This window comes from Narcine bancroftii, chromosome 3 (genome assembly GCF_036971445.1).
Source record: "Narcine bancroftii isolate sNarBan1 chromosome 3, sNarBan1.hap1, whole genome shotgun sequence".
In the NCBI taxonomy this organism is placed as follows: Eukaryota; Metazoa; Chordata; class Chondrichthyes; order Torpediniformes; family Narcinidae; genus Narcine; species Narcine bancroftii.
In genome coordinates, this window is record NC_091471.1 from 161,049,984 (window position 1) to 161,071,314 (window position 21,331).

The following is a 21,331-nucleotide window of genomic DNA, read 5'->3' on the forward strand; positions in this document are numbered from 1 at the left end:
CGAGGTATCTGTTAAGTCAGTGGGCGTCTTTAAAGACCATAGCGACTCAATCGTAATAGAGTGTCGGACAATATTCTCCATTGAAGATAACTCCGGTTCCTGGAGAATCCAGCCCGCGGTTTTCGATCTGCTGCGGTTGAAGCAGGCAAGGGTGAATGCTGAGTATTATTGGACAGCCAAATGTGTCTTAGCTCGTTCTCTCTCTCTTCCCTCTAGTGTTTACTCCGGGTCCTCTCGCAGCGCAGAGTCGGTGCCATCCACAAGAATGTTCTAAATCCGCAGACTTCTCTACACATCCCCGACCTGGATATTTTTTTTTTAAAACTTGTCCCGGACAAGCATAAAACATTTTAACCCAGCAGAAAACTTTTAATTGTCTTCTTGAATTATTCTGCTGAGACGGCTGCAGTTCGGAAGGGGGATAGAACGGAGAGGCCACAGGACAGCGCATCACCTTTTGGCTGTCTGCTGAATCTCCAGCCATCCCGTCTAATTGGCGCAGGTCACAGACACGGCGAGTTTGGAGTTGAAAGGGGACTTGTCTTGGTGGCTCTGTCTTTTGGGGGAACTAACCAATCCCCCCACCCTGTACCCCTTCCCAGTCCCTTCTACCGGGACCTCCTTCCATTGCAAAGCATGGGCGAAAGTCAGTGTGGAGTAGGAGCGCAGAAGTTCTTCCGAGTGTTGCTGCTACCTGCTCTGGCGGCGGTGGCGGAACTGCGGGCACCTCAAGGTAAGGACGAGGAAGGGAGCGAGTGCGGGGAAGGAAGGAGGGAGGGAGTGCGGGGAAGGAAGGAGGGAGGGAGTGCGGGGAAGGAAGGAGGGAGGGAGTGCGGGGAAGGAAGGAGGGAGGGAGTGCGGGGAAGGAAGGAGGGAGGGAGTGCGGGGAAGGAAGGAGGGAGGGAGTGCGGGGAAGGAAGGAGGGAGGGAGTGCGGGGAAGGAAGGAGGGAGGGAGTGCGGGGAAGGAAGGAGGGAGGGAGTGCGGGGAAGGAAGGAGGGAGGGAGTGCGGGGAAGGAAGGAGGGAGGGAGTGCGGGGAAGGAGGGAGGGAGTGCGGGGAGGGGGTGCGGGGAAGGAGGGAGGGAGGGAGTGCGGGGAAGGAGGGAGGAAGGGAGTGCGGGGAAGGAGGGAGGGAGGGAGTGCGGGGAAGGAGGGAGGGAGGGAGTGCGGGGAGGGAGGGAGTGCGGGGAAGGAGGGAGGGAGTGCGGGGAAGTAGGGAAGGAGGGAGCGCGGGCAGGGAACGAGCAGACGGGGAGAGAAGGAGGGAGGGGACAGAGAATGCGGGAAAGGAGGGGACGGGGAAGGAGGAGGGAGGATAGAGACGGATGTAGAAAGATGATGAAGGAGAGGAGATGGAGAAAGGAAAGTGTGGTGGATCAAGAAAGAGATGGACAAGGGAAGGGAGAGGATCGTAGTGCAGAGAGAGAAGGCATGGGGAGACCAGAGAAAAAGATCGGGGGAGGGGCGGGGAAAATCAAGTAGTGAGGGGGTGTTGGAGAGGGACAGGAGACGTCGAGGGGAAGGGGAGAGGGCAAGGGGAGGCGATGAACAGAGGAAAGAGGAGAAGGGGACGGGAGGAGAGAATGGAGCAGGGGAAAGAAAGGGGTTCGGGGGAGCAGAGGGAGAATGGGGCAGAGGAAGGAAGGAGGGTCGAGGGAGAACGGGGCAGGGGAAAGAAAGGGTCGAGGAGCAGGGGTAAGGAAGGAGGTCGGGGAGAGTAAAGGGAGAATGGGGCACGGGAAAGGTTCGGGGCAAAAGGGAGGTCAGGAGAGAGGCGAAGGGGAAAGGCAGGGAAGGAAGAAAGGAGGCAAAGGGGGATGGAGAGAACAGCGAAAGAGAAATGGAGCAGTAAAATTTGGATGGCGGGGGTAGACGGACGGGGAGGTTGAGCCACGGTGGATGGGGTGGAGAGGAAACTCGGAGTGAGGGCACCGGGAGAGAAGAGGAGGCGCACCTCGAGCCGTTCCACTGGAGGGATGGGAGAAGGTGTCTCGGAGAATGATGAGAGACACAAAACGTGGCGGGAGTGAGCGCAACTTATTGCCTGATGGTTTCGGAAAGCAACGTCTGATTGATCCCAATGAGCGAACCCACTAAAGTTGGCTTGGTTTGATCGGGTCACGCCGGTGGCGTGCTAGAAATCGCTCTGTTATCACGGAAGTCTCATGTACCTGATTGCGGTGCTGGTGGCCAGGCTTGACAATTGCTGAACTGCTGTTGCTTTGTAGGAACAGGGTCCGTAGATCAATGGACCTGCAGAGAGGAGGTCCCCTGGTCAGGCAATGTTGGTCAGCGAAGCCTTCGCTGTGATCCATGTCACTTCTCTCTGATCGAAAAGAAATGTTTGTGCCTTAAGTTTGTTTAATGAACATCTGGTTATTGTAACTCTCGAGTAGCCACCCATCGCCCGAAAGATTCAACCAGAAGAGTTTGTTGATCTTTCCGGGCGGAGCAGGGTTGATCGAGTGGATTTTTTAAAAAGAGAAAATAATTAATTGATTGGAAAATTACAATAGTATCAATCGCCCAATATTGATGCATTTTCCTTTTTTTTGTGATGGCCATTAAAGTCTCGGGAGGGCGGACGGAATCTCCAAGTAACAGATTTAAAACAGTACAAATTGGTTAGCGATCGATGTTGAAGGGAAGGAAATCTATGTCGTGTCATGAGGGGAGTGGTGCGCCGGACAGTGAATGGGATGCATTCCACCTGCAGCCTTGGAGGCGAAGTGTGCAAGTCCCTCGCAATCTTTGCTGGCGCTGGAGAGAGTCCCCAGTTCAGTAAAATCATATTCATCTTTGCACCCCACCCCACCCTTGCCCCTGCTGAGCGGTGAAACGATGCAGCCCATGTTGATGCAAAGAGAGCCCATTCATAAATCCGCTCTGTGTGCTGTGCCGAGAGAGATACGAGGTGGCGGACAGAGACTGCAGGTTGTTCAAGTCGACTTCTGTCTGCTTCGTGGCGCCGGCGCTGCGAGCATTTAAATGGGTTGTCAGTTTTGTTCACTGGGGTTGCTCGCTGAGAGGGCGAGTGTGGACTTTTACGGGGACGGGAGCCAGTTGGAGGCGTTGGGTGAGGTGACAGGGGAGTTTCAGGATCACTCTGTTCTTGGGGGACTCGTGCTTCAAACCCTGGAATGTCATCCTTTAAAAATAATGTTGAAGCTTCCAAGGACGTTTGCTCGGCTTAAATTTGTCAGCCGCCGATCAGTTGACACAGTTTCCTTTCCCACTTGCATGGAATCCTGTGCTGGAAAGTTTTGCGCATCTCGTGTCCCCTATACATGTGGCTATATTTTTTTAAGTTTGAGGCTCGTGAAATAACGGAGACTTGTGGCTTGTTTGGGTTGAAAATATGGTGCCCAATTGTCCTTTAAATCGTGCCTCAAACGTGCACTTTTGCAAATCGGGCTCCTTTAAGAAGGTGGCGGCATTCATTGTGGCCCGTAAACACTGGAACTTGCACTGCACACGATCGCGTTGGAAACCATTCGGAGGGGGTCGGCTCGGCTGAGAACTGGATAGGCGTGTCTTATGAGGGAGGGCTCTTTTCTGCTGGAGTTGAACAGAGTGGGTTAAAATTTCCAAAAAAAAAGACAGGTTGGAAATCTGAACCAAAATTTGAAAATGCTGGAACTACAAGGCAGGCCAAGCAGCATCTGTAGAGGAAAAAATGCTTAAGTAAAATAGCTTTTTAGAAGACCTAGTTCGTCCATGACCAGAAATGTTTCTGTAGATGCTGCCTGGCCTGATGGGTGGGTATCAGAAGAGAGAGAGAGAGAACTTGATTAAAGCCTGTCACCCAGTGGAGTCCTAGCAGGAGTTTTATGGAGAGGATCTCTCCTCTTGTGGAAGAATCTAGAATTGTAGTGCTTGAAAATATAGGATTGTTCATTTAAAAATAAAGAAGACTTTTCTATCCATGGATGTTGCATCATAAATGACCTAATCTCCTTATCACAGTGGGTTTTCAAACTTTTTCTTTCCATTCACATTCCACTTTAAGTAATCCCTGTGCTCTGTGATTAGTAAGGCATTGGTTATGGTGGTATGTGAATGGGAAGGTTGAGAATCACTGTTCCAGAACCAATTGTTATTGAAATATTTTGCTTGAGAAAAATTGTCATTGTCCCATTTCCATTTGGAGTTCTGAAACTGTCCACATAACAAGTCGATTAGGTACAATTACAACAGTGGTTTTCAAACTTTTTCTTTCCACCCACATAATCCTTTACAAATCACAGAGCATTTATGCCATAGGGAGTGGAAAGGAAAAGTTTGAAAACCACTGCCCAATCATAATCTTTTCTCACCACTACCTTCAGGCAGAAGGTACAGAAGCCTAAAGTCCAGCACCTTTGTGTTCAAGAACAGTTTTTTTTTTCCTCAACAGTTGTGTCTCTTGAACCTCCTCAAGCTCCTCTAACCATAACCTAATCCAGGTCCATCAAATAAATCGGTCTGCACTATTGAATCATCACTTGTTTTGCACTGAAACCAACTATGAATTTCAATATATTTTGTATTTAATCCCTCTTTTTCTCTCTTGACATATTGTGGTAATTTAATATATAGTATTGTAGTTGGTGTACTTTAAATGCCTATGTAATTGCAATAAATTTATTACCACAGAACCATTGAGTTTTACAGCACATACACAAGCCCTTTGGCCCAACTTGTTGTCAACTTAAACTAGTCCCATTTGGCTCTTAAAGTTTATAGTAACTTCCTATATGGTATAGAGAGAAGGGTTCTTGCAGTCTAGCAAGTCAACTCTGAAATCCATACAAAGTAGAAGAGCAAGAGCACATTTACAAAGTACTGTATTACAGTGAAAATATCAATTAGTGTCTAGCAAGGGGAGCATAATCTTATTGTAAGGTTCATTCAGGAACCTGCTGATTGAAGGGAAGAAATTGTCTTTAAGCCTGTTGGTGTGTGATTTCACCTTGAATCTTCTCAATAGCAAGAGAAAGGAGTGTGTCTGGGATGGAAATGGTTCACACTGGCGGTACCAATTTAAGTTTCATAAACGTTGAAATTATCATTTGCTCCTTCCTTCAATATTTTTTATTTTTCAATTATGGAATGATTTGTAAGCTGAAGAAAAATGCTTCTCCTTGTGAAGAATCCAAAAAGCAAAGGACTATGAATACAAGGTAAATGATGGAAGAAGTTGCATGAGCGAATGGAGACACCACAATCTGGAGCAAAAAATAATCTGCTGGAGGAACTCACTGGGTTAGGCAGTGCCTGTGGGTGAAATGGAATTTCATGTTTCATTGTAGGAGAGAATTTAAGAGAAAGTTTGTTGGCTGGAGAAGTCGAAATCACAGGCAGTTTTTTCAAGGTGAATGGCACAGATACTTCTGGAAGTTGGATAAATGCAATGTGACACAAAGCAGCTGTTTGGACCAGGTGAAATGAAAGTAGGATGGTTCAGAGTATAGATGAATTGAGCCACATGACCTATTTTTGTAATGAAGGTCCCATTGATATGTTCAAGTAATAGCATGTACCCAAAAGCTAAATTCTTGATCTCCATTCACTATTTTTGAGCAGGAACTTTTAAAGTAAGGTGATGCCATAGTGAGAAAGGCCTTACTGAAACCAGGACAGCAGTGAGAGAGAATGGGTGCCAGTGTATTTATGTGAATTGTTCCTGTGTTTCATGTGCATGCATATGTGTCCAGAGAATACTTTGAAAAAACAAAATCCCCCAGCTCCCAATTTCCATGGAGTGCCCTATACCAAAGAGGGAATGGAGAAAATGTTGCCTCACCTTGAAACTGTTTAGAGATAGTGTTAACACATACAGTTGCATGGAAAATCCAGATGACACTGGCTCCTCAATGGATTAAGTTTAAGGCTTCACAGCATGCAGCAAAGATTCTATTCCCCATTCTCCTCCAATTTAATCAGGTTGTGATCTGAACATTTAACAGAGTATTTAAAAGAACAACCTTCAGGAGAGGAATTAAATGAAGTCATGTGCAAAATTAGTTGCACAGTGTATCAGGACTGGTAGGGGAAGAAATACCCATGCTGATTGGCTGTCAAAAACTATCTAATTTTCCTGCCATGCATCTCTTAAAAAGGTACATTTGTACAATGGTTCCTCAGAATGTCTTTGTCCATCATTCTTGGGACTTCTGGTAGGTGACTGGTATATGATATTGAATTTTCAGTATGAAACATTTCCATTCCAAGTACAATTACTATTTTTTAAAAAAAATCACATATTTAAACTGTCAGATGGGATTAGACAGGAAGTCCAATGTTTTGGAACATCCAGAATGTCCTTTCTCTTTCCCCTTCCAAGAGTTTTCCTTCCCATTGACATTTTGTTTTGCAAAATGCGATTTACAAAGATGTTCCAGTAATTATATTGGCATCAAAAGTTTGTGTAGATAGGGCTCAGAAACAGGCCTTTTATCCCAACTTGTCCAATTTGCCCTTTTGAGCTCATCCTGTTTGCCTGCATTTGGTCTGTATTCCTTTATGTTTCCCCATCCATGTACCCATTCAAATGTCTTCTAAATGTCATATTTGTGCTAGTTCCTCTGGCAGCTCACTCCATATATCCACCACCCGCTTTGTGGAAAACGTGCCCCTCTGCTCCCTTTCAAATCTTTTCCTTCCCACCTTGAACTAATCCCCTCTTGTTTTAGAGTCCCCTTCCCTGAGGAAAAGACTGTGACTATTCATCTTATTTACACCTCTAATTTTGTATGCTTTTAAAAGTTTACTCTTCAGCCTCCTACTATCCAGAGAAGGAAGTCCAACATCCTTATCCTCAAGCCCTCCAATCTCAGTAGCATCCTCATGTCTTTCCTACACCGTAGAACATTACATCACAGAAACAGGCCTTTCGGCTCTTCTAGTCTGTGCTAAACTATTATTCTGTCTAGTACCACCGACCTGCACCCTGTCCATATTTCTCCATAGCCTTCCCATTTAGATGCCTGTCTAAATTTTCTTTAATGTTAAAATTGACCTCACATTCACTACTTCTGCTGGCAGCTCATTCCACACTCCCACTACTCTTTGTGTGAGGAAGTTTCCCCCTAATGTTCCCCCTCAACTTTTCCCCTTTCACCCATGACTTGTATCTTTTTGTTTGTCTCTTACTTAACCTCAATGGGAAAAAAAGCCTATTTGGATTTACTCTATCTGTACCTCTCATAATTTTGTATATCTCTATTAAATTTCCTCTCATTCTCTGATGCTTCAATGAATAAAGTCCTAACCTGTTTAACCTTTCCCTGTAACTAAGTTCTGCAAGTTCTGGCAACATCCTGGTAAAGCTTCTCTGCACTCTTTCTATCTTATTGATATCTTTCTTGTTTCCCTTTCCAATTTAATGTCCATCTAGTTGTGGAACCTGATCTTCAAGCTGTATTTCAAATATGGCCTTATCAACATCTTGCACAGCTGTAACCATGATATCCTAACTCCTCTACTCAATGCTCTGACCAATGAAGGCAGGCATACAATATTCTGCCTTCAATACCCCTGACGAGCTGCGTGGTTACTTTCATGTATTTGTACCCTAAGGTGTCTATTCATCAACATGAACCAGGGCATTAAACTTTGCTGTATAAGCCCTGCTCCGGTTTGGGACTTAGCAAACTGCAATACATCATGCTTATCCAAACAAAACTCTATCTACCATATTTTTTTTAAAAAAAAAACAAATTCCTGTTTGTTTTTTGCAGTTTTCCCACTTTGTAGCACAGCAGTTCATTGTACTGTTATCCTGAGGAGCTTTTCTTTCCTGACAAGGAATCAATACTGCATGAGTGAAGGGAAATTGAAGTGTTTTCACATAGACTTTTGTATACCTTTTTCAAGTGAGGTTTTTGTGCACACAGTTCTCTGGTCTTCACTGATTTTGGAGTTAAATTAGTGATTTTTAAAATCACTTTCATCATTTTGTTTGTTTGTTCTAAGGCTCCCAATTTCTACACAATGACAATGTTAATGAGAAGGGATGTCCATTTAATCCTGACTGTTGGGATTATTGGGACACTAGGGACCTGTTATGGCTAATGATAGTGTCATTGGAGACAATGTGAGATGGGGAAAGCACTGATTGATAAATCAGAAACCTATTGAATATTTGAACTCTTAATCTGATAATCATTGTTGGGTGTGTTGGTTTGCTAATTGGATCACTGACAAAATGCATTGTGGTTAATGGTCTGAGCTAATACAAATCAACTGGTTAGACACTGGTGACCAAACATTTTACTAATGGCTCATACGAATACATTTTGACCTTTATCAGTCAGTGTATCATCAGAACATGTTTTTGAGTTGTTTAAAGATAATATTTTATCATCTGGTGGAAATCCTGAGCATAGTGAAAGTCAATCAATTAAAATCAGAATTTGAGAGCTTTTTCATATAATTGTTGGGTATCAGGTAAAATTATCTTGTTGCTCTTTTGAAGTCCATTAGCGTGGTGCAGTTTGGATAGCCAGTCCAGACACCTGGATTAAAAGCTCTAAGAACAAAACTTGAGTGATTTCCTGATCACAAGAGCTAACCCTTGCTGGGTCAGCTGTGCTCGCTCCCTGTGTCTTCAAGGCTTGCTGTAAGGACTCAAGCATAATAATCCGGGCCAATGCTGCCTCACCCTGAGAGAAGCGACGTCTTTCAGATCAGGCCTTGAATCACCTTTGCCCTTTCAGCTGAATGTCTCTGATCTGTTAGCTCTGCATTGAAGAAGGGAAGGGCAATGTGTGGCTAAGACCCTGTGCAATTCTCTTTCAACTTTCAGATTATCTGAGAATTAATCCATAACCATTAGTTAGATCTTTCTGTGCACATGATTGGTTGTGTGTTTCCTTCACTACAGCAGTGGCTATACTTCAAAGGAGTTCTTCATTGGCTTGAAGTCATACCAGGAGTGCAAAAGAGGTCATAGAAATGTTGGTTATTCCTTAAAAAAAGAACTTTGAGGCAGGACATGTGGATGACACCAAATTTAATGGTGATGTGGACAGTAAGGAATGATGTCTAAGTTTATTACAGGACCTCTATCAGTTGGGAAGGTGGGCCAAGGAGAGTCAAATAGAATTTAACTCTGACGTGTGAGATGTTGGAATTTGGTGAGTCCAATCAGGATAGGACTTGTGGTGAATGGCAGGGCCCTGGAGACTGAGGAGGTACCCTGAAAGTAGCAACAGGTGCGGACAAGGAGGTGAAGAGGACATTTGGCATGCTGGCCTTCACTGGGCAGGTATTGAGTATAAAAGTTAGGACCTTGTGATTCAGCTCTACAAGTCATTGGTGCGGATTCTCGGGAGCTGTGTGCAGATCTGGTCACCTAGCTCTAGGAAGCACATCAACTATTACAATGCCATTTTTTCTTTCTCTAAGTATAACTGCATATTTATCTAGCTATATATATTCTTTCTGTAACTTAATGTTGTAGTCGGTGTATCTTGTGTACCTGTTTGACTGCAGCAAGGAAGAATTTCAGTGCATCTGTACATTTTTTTTTCTTTGGCTTGGCTTCACGGAGGAAGATTTATGGAGGGATAATGTCCACGTCAGCTGCAGGCTCGTTTGTGGCTGACAAGTCCGATGCGGGACAGGCAGACACGGTTGCAGCGATTGCAAGGGAAAATTGGTTGGTTGGGGTTGGGTGTTGTGTTTTTCCTCCTTTGTCTTTTGTCAGTGAGGTGGGCTCTGCGGTCTTCTTCAAAGGAGGTTGCTGCCCGCCGAACTGTGAGGTGCCAAGATGCACGGTTTGAGGCGATATCAGCCCATTGGCAGTGGTCAATGTGACAGGCACCAAGAGATTTCTTTAGGCAGTCCTTGTACCTCTTCTTTGGTACACCTCTGTCTCGGTGGCCAGTGGAGAGCTCGCTATATAACACCATCTTGGGAAGGCGATGGTCCTCCATTCTGGAGACATGACCTACCCAGCGCAGTTGGATCTTCAGCAGCGTGGATTCGATGCTGTTGGCCTCTGCCATCTCAAGTACTTCGATGTTGGTGATGAAGTCGCTCCAATTAATGTTGAGGATGGAGCGGAGACAACGCTGGTGGAAGCGTTCTAGGAGCCGTAGGTGATGCCAGTAGAGGACAATAACCTCATTATGGTCATTAACATCACTGAATGAGAAAGCTGCTCTCCTTGTGAAAGTAAAAGAGATTGTTATCCACACCATTTTATCTCCAAGAAATAAACCATTCAGAAGTAATGCAGAGGAACACCAAGAACTATGGACCCACAGGTTATCAGTAACAAATAAAGGAACTGAAAGGTATTGATGCTCAAAGCAGAAGGTGGAAATGGTCTGTTCAGTTTATTATGTGCCGGGTGACCCGATCAACTAAATGTCAGAATGAAAAGATCCTGGGTTAGTATCGAAGTGAATTAACTAAAACTTTTGACTTTCTTCTGCTTTGAGCATCACATCTTTATCCTCACCTTATCCCAACCTACTGGGGGAAAATAAAGAATATCCACCTGATCTATGCCCCATGTAATTTTGCACACTTTGATTGGGACCCAAAAAAACTGGTGAGGGTCAGAAGTCAATGGATTACTGGTGTATGAACAGGGCAGGAGATAGGGTGAGGATTTATTTATGTCAGAGTCTTGATCCAGAACCGGGAGAGTCAAAGCGGCTTAAACAATAAATTTTAAAGGGTCACCTAACTACCTACCTGATGTGGTAAAACACAAAATACTGGAAAACGCTCAGCAGGTCAGGTAGCATATGTGGAAAGAAACCAGTAATGTTTGGGCATGCTAACTGCTTTAGGGGCGGCATGGTTCATGCAGTGGTTAGAGCAACTCTATTACAGTGACAGCAACCTGGGTTCAAATCTACCACTGTCTGTCAGAAGTTTGTACATTCAACTCATGGTCATGCATTAATTCTCAGGTAATCTGAGAGTTGAAAGAGAATTGCACAGTGGCTTAGGCACTCACTACCCTTCCCTTCAACGCAGAGCCACTGGATTGGACTGAAAGTGCATTCAGCTGAAAGTGGACTCAAGGACTGATCTGAAAGACATCGCTTCTCTCAGGGCTAAGACAGCGTTGGCCTGGATTATTCTGCTTGAGTCCTTACAGCAAGCCTCGAAGACACAGGGGCAACCACAGCAGACCCGGCAAAAGGGCTAAGGCCGGGTTTGCTCTTGTGATCAGGAATCACCCAAGTTTTGCTCTGAGAGCTCTTAACCTGGGTGTCTGGACTGTTCATCCAAACAGCACTGTGCTAAAGGACTTCAAACAGGCAGCAAGATCATGCCATCTTACCTGATACATAGCAAACACAAGACAAAGCACACAAATTCTGATTTTAATTAATTATCTTTCACTATGTGTGTAAGGAGTGTCTGCATGGGTTTCCTCGTGGTGCTCTGGTTTCCTTTCATGTTCCAAAGACATACAGGGTTTGTAGGTTAACTGGTCACATTGACGTATTTGGGTGGCATAGGAAGGGCCTGTTATCTTGCTGTATCTCTCATTTTAAAAAAAAATCAATTATTCCACATATGCTGCCTTGCCTGCTGAGTTTTTCCAGCATATTTTGTTTTTATGAGATTTTTATCATCTGCATTTTTATTTTTTTTTACTGTTATGAGCCCAGAGGAGCCATAAACCCAGCAGCAATAGATATTCACTAAGACAAATGGTTACTTAAACAGAAGTTGTTTTTAATTATCTTTAAACATGAAAACAGAATCACACTTTAACTTATCACTATTAACTTAACTTAACCCCCTTCTAATTCAAAGCACAGGTGTATGTAATGTGTGTGTAAGTTCAGAAAAGTTATTTGGTTCACAGTCCAATCTCATTTCTCATTCCTCCAAGTTCACTGGTTGCAGGCAATTCTTATACTGTGCACAGAATTTAACATGTATAAAGTTCACCAAGCTTTGGTGCTCGTAAGGTAAATGGTTACTGCTCAGGAAGGTTCTTGTCAGTTTTCAGAGAGAGATGTGTTGTTCCAGAACATCCACAACTGATGTAATTCCCTCAGGCACCTCATTGTCTTGCTGACAAAACTTGCCCCATTAGGGTTCTCCAGATGATAACCTCTTTCTTTCAGGTCATCACAGAGTTCCTATTTTGTTTCACTTATTCCAAGTGAAACATTAGACAGCTAATCCTCTCCTCTTGCATGAACCACAAGGGCCTCAACCCGGCTGTCTTCCAAAAGCTGTCCTGTTTTAGTCTCAGCAACTTCTGCTGGCTGACACTGTCAAGTGATCTCTCTCTCTCTCTCTCTCTCTCCTCTCTCCTCTCTCTCTTCTCTCACACACACACTGAGACTCAGAGAAAGCCTGTTTTACTTTCTCTGCTTACAAAACCACATGACCCTCTTACAACAGTAAATTCTCCTTTCAGACAGCAGTGGCTCCAGCCTGCTCTTTCATTTGTTGCCTTGATAAACAATAATCCATTAGTGATGTCTTTTGAGCACTCTTCAATGCTCTTGCAAAAAGGTGTGAAGAGTCACCATGTCTCCAGTATTTCAGATAAGATCTGTTTTAAAGTTATTGCATGTGACCTACTCTAACAAACCTTTCTCAATTTATCTCCCAAAAACATTACTATATACTTTGTCACATTACATAAATAAGGGTTGTAAGGTATTTGGGCAGCAAGGGCTTATGGGGTCAGAAGGGCCTGTTACTGTTCTGTATGTCTAAACCAAAAGTTAAAAAAAATAATTTCTGAAAATGCTATGGGGTTGGTAGAAGCTGAATGAATTGAGTGTTCAAAAGGAATTCACTGAGCATTTTACAGAGAATAATATCTAGGGCAATGGGGAATGGATAAGGGTTAGGTGACAGAGGTTGTTTTGCAATCTGACCAGTAGACATCTCATACATAGTACAAGAGAACAAGTCCAGAGTTACAGAGAGATTAATTGGTGCAGAGCAGAGGCATCATAATTTTACTTTTGTGGGGTTCATTTAGGAATCTGATAGCAGTAGGAAAGGAAGTGTGATCTGACACTTGTGAATCTCCTTCCTGATAGGAGGGAGGTGAAGAGAGTGTGGCCAAGATGGTGTGAGATTTTTTTAAAAAAAACATTAGCTGCTCTTCCAAGGCAGATCACTTGATTAAAAATATGGCTTCTTTTTGAAAGCCCATTAATGGATTTGATGGAATCCGTGGCTTTAGAATTTGTGCCCTATGACCTGATCACTGGCTTCACTAGTTACTGAAGTCAGAGTTTACTTGCTTATAATTGCAAAGGGCACCTTGCAGTTTTGAGCCTGGAGGTTGGCAGAGTGTCATGGTAACTGAGGAAGGAGTAGCACTGTGAAATGATGCAAAAGCACTGGCCAAATCACTGTCATTTCTGCTTAAATTTATTGATTGGGGAAGTCAGAAAGTTGTAGTTTCATCATGTCTTGTGCAAGTATGGAGAGTTGCATCAGTTCAGTCCCAGTCTGTTACTCTGGTGAAAGCACAGGGAAGCTGAGGCAGCCAGATCAGAGGGTATTGGGTTTTCCGAAGAGTCTGTATAGGGAGAGATAAGGGGGAGAGTTTTGTAAACGACACATTTGAATCTGCTGCATATGGGGACAATGCAAAAAAATCTGCCATCATCTCTGGGTGAAGACAAGGCTGCAGAGGGTGGAAAATGGGTGTCTTGGGGATAAAAGCAGATGAAGTTCTGCTCCCCTGGAACCACAGCTCAGGGAATGAAGCAGTTTTAAATTGTTCATAGAGCTGGTTTTGATTATATTGTGATGGGCTTGCCTGGTGATTGTCTTCGTTTGAAACTGCTCAATACATGTCTGGATATTAATGGAATCAGGAGATGAGGAGAAAGTGCAGGAAGATTGCTGGATCTTGATAAGTGGTAGAGCAGGCTCGAAGGCCAGGTGGACTCTGAGAACTATTTCCTATTTTTCTCATTCCACCAGAAGTGGCACAACCATCTCTGAATCCTCCACTGTCAATATCCTGGGAGTTGCCCATTGACCAGACAATCCTTAATGTAGTTGCAAGAGCAGATCAGCAGCTGGGAATCCTGCAACAACTAACTTGTCTCCTAACTCCCCAATGCCAGTCCATCATCTGTGTGCCTTGTCACGGACACCCCTCTTGTCTGGGTAGGTGCAGCTTCAACCACAACTCAAGAAAATCTACACCATCAAGGATGCAGCAGCTGCTTGATAGACACCCCACCCACACCCATTCATTCACTCCCACCCACGCACAGGAGCAGCAGTTTGTACTATCTACAGGATGCGGTGCGGCAACTCTCTGAGACTCCTTAGACAGCACCTTCCATACTCACCATGTCTATTGGCTAGGACAAAGGCATCAAAAAGCACAAGGAACATCACTTCCTGGAGGTTGCCCTTCAAGCCACCTTGTTTGGGAAATATATTGCTGTTTTTTCACTGTTGCTGGGCCAAAGTCCTAGAACTCCCTCCCCAACAACATTGTAATTACTCGCACATCAGGGACTGCAGCAGTCCAAGGAAGCTGTTCCCTGCCACCTCAAGGGCAATTGGAGATGGACAATTAAATGTTAGCTCAGTATGTGAAGCCCACACCCCATAAATTAATTAAATAAAACCCCTCCCTATTCCTAAACTCGGACTCTTTACAATAAAGGTCAACATGCCAGTTGCCTTCTGAATGACTGCTGAACCTACGTGCTAGCTCTTTGCTAGTGCTCAAACACCTCGTTCCATCTGCACTTCACTCATTTGCCATCTCTCTCCATTTTGATGACAGTCTGCCTTTTGGTTCCTGTACATGGCCTTCCACTTCCCCACATTAAGCTCCATTGGCCAGGTTTATGCCCAATCACTGCATCACATTACCGAATCCCAACATTGGTAAATAATTCAGTGAGCTCTAGATGGAATAGCTTCCCATGATATTGACTTTATCCAGATGTAAATTTAGGAAATTACATTTTAGAGCAGAACATCTAGTTTACTTGGGGTTTGGCATGCAAGGGGTATATCATTTCTGCTCAGAATAGTTGAGCTTGGATCCGTGTTCACACAGCTCTCCCCCACTGCAGACTTTCCAACTGCTGGGCTAATTATTAAAGACTGATGATTGTGATCCATCAATGACAGTATTATCTCATCATTCATCTAACAGGATGTTGAAATTTATCTTTGGTTGCTGTTTGAGAATTAGCTACCACCTCCCTTCTGTTCATTTCTACTGATGTCATTAAAGTGTTGGATCGGAAATGAAGATTTTTTTTGTTGTCTTTGTCTCTATAGAAATATAGTAAATGCCAGAGGAACTCAGTGGGTCAGACAGGATCCATGGAAGGTGTGAGAGAGAGAGAGAGAGAGAGAGACAATGTTTGGGGCTGAAACCCTTCACTTGGAGTAGCAAGGAACAGACAGACACTCAGATAAAAGGGTGGGAGAGAGAGAAGAACATGGAGTGGCAGGTGCTAGGTGAATACAGGAGGGTGAAGAAATGGGGGTGGGGGTGGGGAAGCAAGGGGGTGATAGGAGGAAGAGGCTGAGAAAAATGCACCCTGATAGAAGGAACAAAGGGAAGGGGGTTAGGAGCTGTAGGAAAGAAGGTGTGATGGGCAGGTAGGATAGGAGGTAAGAAAGGAGAAAGAGGAGGAAGAATAGACATGAGTGATTTGGGGAAAGCAAGAGGAGAGGAAGTTACCAGACATTGGAGAAGTAAATGTTGATGCCATCTGGTTGGAGACTATCAAGGTAGAATTTTAGGTGTGGTTCCACCAATTTGCATGTGGGCTCACCCTGGCATGGGAGTGGACCATGGATGGACATGACAGAATAGGAATGGGAAATGGAATCGATGTGGCTGGCCACTGGGAGATCCTAGGTGTTGCGGTGGATGTAGCAGTGAAGTAGTTTCCCCTTTGACCATGTGGGCTTCCTTCCACATCCCAAGTACATGCAGGTTGGTCAGTTAATTAGAAGATGTAAAATAGCCCATGTTGTGTTCAGGTTTGATCACTGTGCTGCAGGAAATGTGTCCTCAAGCTGGAGAGGGTGCAGGGAAGAGTTATGAGAATGTTGCCAGGGCTTGGGAGCCTGAGCTAGGCTTTGGATGATAGTGAGTGATTTAACAGGAAGCTGAGGATGTTACCAGAGGATGGAGGGTATATGGAACAGGCAGGTGGACAAGGAGGGTGAGGCAGGTACAATTGCAAAATTTAAGAAAACATTGGACAGATCCATGGACTGGATGTGTTTAGAGGAATGTAGGCCAAATCCAGACAGGTGGGACTGGTGTTGGTGAGGCACTTTGGTCGGTATGGGCACTTGGGCCAAAGGGGCAGTTTCCATGCTCCCCAGTATAGGATCATGATTGAATCTGCAGGGGAATTGACAGGAATGAGAAAATAATTAAATGAGATAAGGGTAAATGAATACTTGAAAGAGGGCATTGGATGAGTGCCCATGAGCCTTCATCTGCATAGTATGAATCTCTGGTTCTGGGCTGTGCATAGTGATGTTGGTTAAGGATAGGAGGGAAAGAAACCCCTGGTCTTTGAAAGTGGCACGATGGAATCTTTTACATCCAGGTGAGAGATTAGACCTCAGCATCTGACAACCTAGCACTCCCTTCAGTATTGTATGGAGTAAAATACAAATGTCTGCATTGTTGGAGAAACTCAGCTGGTTAAACAGTGTCCTTTACGTAAGAAAGATAAAGATACATAACCAACATTTCAGCCTTGAGCACTTCAACAATGTACAGAAAAATGTAGACAGGTGCCTGACAAAATGGTGGAGGGGGGTGCAGGAGGAGGAGCACAGTACCAAAGGCAGGAGATAATAGGTGGATAAGGGATGGAAGGCATACCAGCAGGCAGGGGGAGGATGGCTGGGTCTGTGGATGAAGAGCGAAGGGGGTGGAGAGCTGGAAGAAGGAAGATAAAGGGAAAGAGAGGGGAGGGTGATTGGAGAGTAGGCTCGCAGAAACTGAACAAGTCGATGTTAATGTCATCCAGTTGGAGAGTGCCCAGATGGAAAATCAAGTATTGTTCCTCCAATTTATAGGTGGTCTTGTTGGGAGAGTACATGAGGCCATGGACATTCATGGGAATGAGGCATGGAATTCAGGTGGTTGTCCACTTGATCCCTGTCACTGATGCAGACAGAGTGAAGGTGCTCAGTGAAGCGATCTCCCAGTCTGCACCCAGTCTCTCCGATGTGGAAAAGGCCACAAAGGGAGCACCATATGCTCTTTCTTTCCCTCAGTGTTGTGCTGTTTCTCTTCAGACTGCAACTTGAAGGTATACTCTTGCAAACCTAAGGCAAAAGTGTTGTTCACTCAGCTGCAATTTCTACCAAAGAATGACCTTCTTCCTTTATGTACCGTACCCATATCCCCAATAACATCAATGCATCCCTGACCCCGATGAATGGGATTCCACCATGTGCCATGCTGCTGAACCATGGCTGTGCCAACAGAGGGTGCTGCTGAGCAGTGGAGGGCACTTCATTCTGGGGTCAGGACAAGAGAGGGGGAAAGGGGAAAATGTCAGCATATGCTCTCATCCGAGGTGAATCATTGCAGCGTTCAGTGATTTTCTTATTTTGCACTACGTACACATTTCATTTGATTTAAAATGCATGGTCACGATTTGAAAGGGATGTGAAGGATGTTACCTAAATTCATTTTCTTTCTTTTCTCCCCTTTCTGATACCCTGTTACTCCCTCTCATTCAGCCCCTTATCTTCTCTGTTCTTTCCTCTGGCTTTATGTAGCTGTACAACTTTAAATGTAGACATGCAGCACAGTAACAGGCCTTTCCAACCCACAAGCCTGTGCCGCCCAATTGATCTGCAGCCCCTGTACATTTCGAAGGGTGAGAGAAAACTGGAACACGCAGAGGAACCCCATGTGGACATGGGGAGAGCAGACAAACTCATTACAGACAGCGCCAGATTCAAACTTGGGTCACTGGCGCTGTAACAGAGTTGCACTGACCACTACGCTGACTGTGCTGCTCCAATCATTAACCTTATTATTTATCTCTGCCTCTCAATAACAAATCTTATCATCTAACAACTGCCTGTTTGCAACTTAACATGGACATGGAAACAGTGTCCTTCTAAAGTTGTGACTGTTCGTTTTGAGCTCCCTTGATAGACATTACTGTTTATGATTCCACAAAGTCCTTTGCATTGTGGGAATGTCATTCACATCATAAAAGACCATTGTATTATTTGCTTCTGATGTCACTTCGCCAAGGACAACAGCACTTGGCAACCAAGCAATCCTGTTTCCATCTTCCTGCATAATCAGTGGCTGCCTCCCTCTCCTTCAGTCACTGCAGTGGAGTTCTGTCATGTATTGGTGAGGTCCCATGAGGGCTATTGGGTTCAGGTTTGATCTCTGTGCTGCAGGAAATGTGTCCTCAAGCTGGAGAGGGTGCAGGGAAGAGCTATGAGAATGTTGCCAGGGCTTGGGACAGGTGGCGGCAGTCAGTCAGATTAGATCAGTGTTTTTCAAAAGAAGCCCCCTAAACTCGCATTCCATCTTAAGTATTCCCTATGCCACAGTGTTCTGTGATTAGTAATGAATTGCTTAAGGTGGTATGTGAGTTTAGGGGTGCAGTTTGAAAACCACTGGATTAGATTATACAGCATTTAGGTGGAAGAACTGCTAAAGCCTGCTGGAGATTGGAAATAAAATAAAGATCTACCCAGCATGTCAGGCACGTACCTTTGGAGAGAGAAACAGAGTTATTGGTCTACGAATAAAGTGACAATGATGTGGCGGGTGGTACTGCTGCCGCTGTACAGTTCCAGACACATAGATTTGATTCTGACCTCAGGTGCTGTCTGTATGGAGTTTGCACATTCTCCCTGTGACCGCATGGATGTCGTCTGAGTGCTCTGGTTTCTTCCCAGGTCCAAAAGGTGTAAGAGTGGCCTAATTGGCCACTAAATTGCACTGAGTGAATGATAAAATCTGGGGGGGGGGGAGTTAGGAGAAGAGGTTGCAGGTAAAAGTATTGGAGAAATTCAAAATTCAAGTTCAAGTGTATTGTCATCTAACTGTATATATGCAATCACACAATACAGTGTTTCTCTGGATCACGGTGCCCAACATACACACCCAATTGGCAGCATGTAATTACATGTACCCACAAATATATAATGTAATCTTAATATGTATAAATATTTCAGAATAATTTGCTCATTCCATTTATAAGAGACTCAAGGTTACAGGATACCATTTATCAAACTCACAGCCTGCAGGAAGAATCTATTTCCTAGCCTGGCAGTCCTGATTTTGATGCTCCTGTACCTCCTTCCTAATGGTAGTAGGTTGAAGATCCTGTATGCTGGATGGCAGGGATCCTGAATAATTGTTTGAATCCTATTTAAGCAACGCTCCCAGTGAATGGCATCACTCCATGAAAGGGAGACCCCAGTGATTTTCGCAGCCATTTCATTAGACCTCTGTATTGACTTCCAGTCTGATCCTTTGCACCTATTGTACCACACCTATTGCAGCCAGACAGGACACTCTCAATTGTGCTCCTGTACAATGTTGTCAAGATGTGGGCCAGCACCCTTGCCCTCCAACCTCCTTAGGAAGTGTAGACACTGTTGCACATTCCTAACTAATAAGGAAGTGTTGTGGGCCCACAATAGGTCTGTGGGAGGGGAAAACCTGTGGTGCACAAGACTATTCTTCATGTCCCTAAAGATCCTCCAAAGCTTATCAAGAGTTAGGAGAGCCCAAAATTTAGCCCCTCCAATCTGACAAAGGATGGTTCACTTCGAGTTAACCCTTGTCCCCGTACTATTTAAAGGGCCAACATTTAAATTACACACTTTGTCTCATTGTGCTTTGTGATCTCATGTCTTTACACTTGACCTCATGGGAGAAAACAAACACAGGAGACTGTAGACACTGGAATCTGCTAGATAACCTCAATGGATTGAAAAGCATCCGTGGGAGAGAAAGAAAGGTTGACTTTCAGACTAGAACTGTAGGACTTGAGGAGGGGTTCTGGTTTGAAATGTCGACCACTCCTCTCCCACTGATGCTGCTTGACCTGCAGACTCGTTGTTGCTCTATGATCACATGTGACCGTGGATGTTTTGCTCATGGTGAATAGAATCATAAAACCATTCCATGCAGGGATCAGTGAGTTGATGTCTCATCTATGTGGCACTAAGTCCATCCATTCAGTGAGGTCAGACCATCTATGTTTGCTGGACCCAATGTCCTTCAAATGAAAAAGGTTACACTTGGAGTAGTCTGCACAAGGAAAACCCAGTCAATATTTTCAGGAAATGTTGCCTGTTTGGCTGAGTTTCAGCTTTACAAATAGGCATTACAGTGGTGAAATCATAATGACTAATCCACACTTGGTCTGTGACCTCACTGGTTGTATACGTTTTGGAAGAAGTGGTGATCCTATCAGGGTCGAGGTAGGATTGCAAGAGGTTTGATTGAAACCCCTTTACTGTTCCCCTGTTGACCGTGGGTACAAGCCCTTTGTTAGCAGCACAGTGGGGGGCTCAGCCTGTGTGTGCAACTTATGAATGGGCCACCGTTGCTCACAATTTTATGTGAAAAACAGTAGTGGGAAGAAAGGTTCCTTGTCTGGTTGGAGGTGTTTCAACTTTCAAACACTACATTAATAGAGTTGCTGGGCTTCAAACTTTGCTCAATGGCCTGTTAATGGTGTGTGTGGTAAACCACTGTAATGTATAATTATCTGGTCAAGCATGCCTATTGGCTGGTTGTACCTGTGGCCCCTCCACACAGCCTCCTGTATAAAGGTGGCTGTATCACAGCCCCCTGCAACTCAGTGCAGGATAGCCAAACAGTAAAGATATGCTATGTTCTAAAGTGAATTGAAGCCTATTGGTTTCTCCACAACAGTGTTCTGAGTGATTGATGGTGTATCAATGTGTGCCCCAGGAATTATCAGAGAAGCACTGTTTCACTGGTTAGATTAAACTTTCAATTTCCAAAAGATTTCTAACTCCCTTTGCATGGACAATTCCATTTGTTGACATGTGGACAACTATCCACTAGGTAAAACTGTGCTGTCTCTCGAGAATCCCATACTTTGTCCCATCTCAGCAAACACTGATAGTTCATCGTTGAATTATTAACTTCCACCATTGGCAGGAGCAAGTAACAGAAAGGATCAGACACTTCAGACTGTCTTTGCATTGGTTAAGTTAAAAACCATCATCCAGTGTCTCTGTGCAAACAAGATGGATTTGTAAAACTGTAAACTTAATGTTGTAGAGTACACAGAGAGAGCAAGAGATAGATGGTGAGAGCAAAAGAATGGGACAGAAAGATGGAGAGAGAGAGAGAAAGTAAAAA

General features: G+C 44.4%; 1 protein-coding gene and 1 long non-coding RNA gene across 7 annotated transcripts in view; one reads left to right on the forward strand and one right to left on the reverse strand.

Moving 5' to 3' along the window:
* The first annotated feature begins 225 nt into the window (after positions 1-225).
* Positions 226-21,331, forward strand: part of LOC138757784 (netrin receptor UNC5C-like) — a 369,257-nt gene continuing 348,151 nt past the window's right edge. For all 6 annotated transcript variants that reach the window (XM_069925675.1, XM_069925676.1, XM_069925678.1 and 3 more), the window contains exon 1: positions 226-733. In XM_069925675.1, the coding sequence (XP_069781776.1) occupies positions 637-733 (97 nt within the window). In that variant the 5' untranslated portion in view covers positions 226-636. The remainder of the gene's footprint in view (positions 734-21,331) is intronic.
* LOC138757787 (uncharacterized) lies at positions 13,338-20,294 on the reverse strand. The gene is made up of 2 exons (XR_011353886.1): positions 19,225-20,294; positions 13,338-13,510 (listed from the first exon to the last, which is right to left on the reverse strand). It is a non-coding gene; the product is annotated as an uncharacterized lncRNA (long non-coding RNA).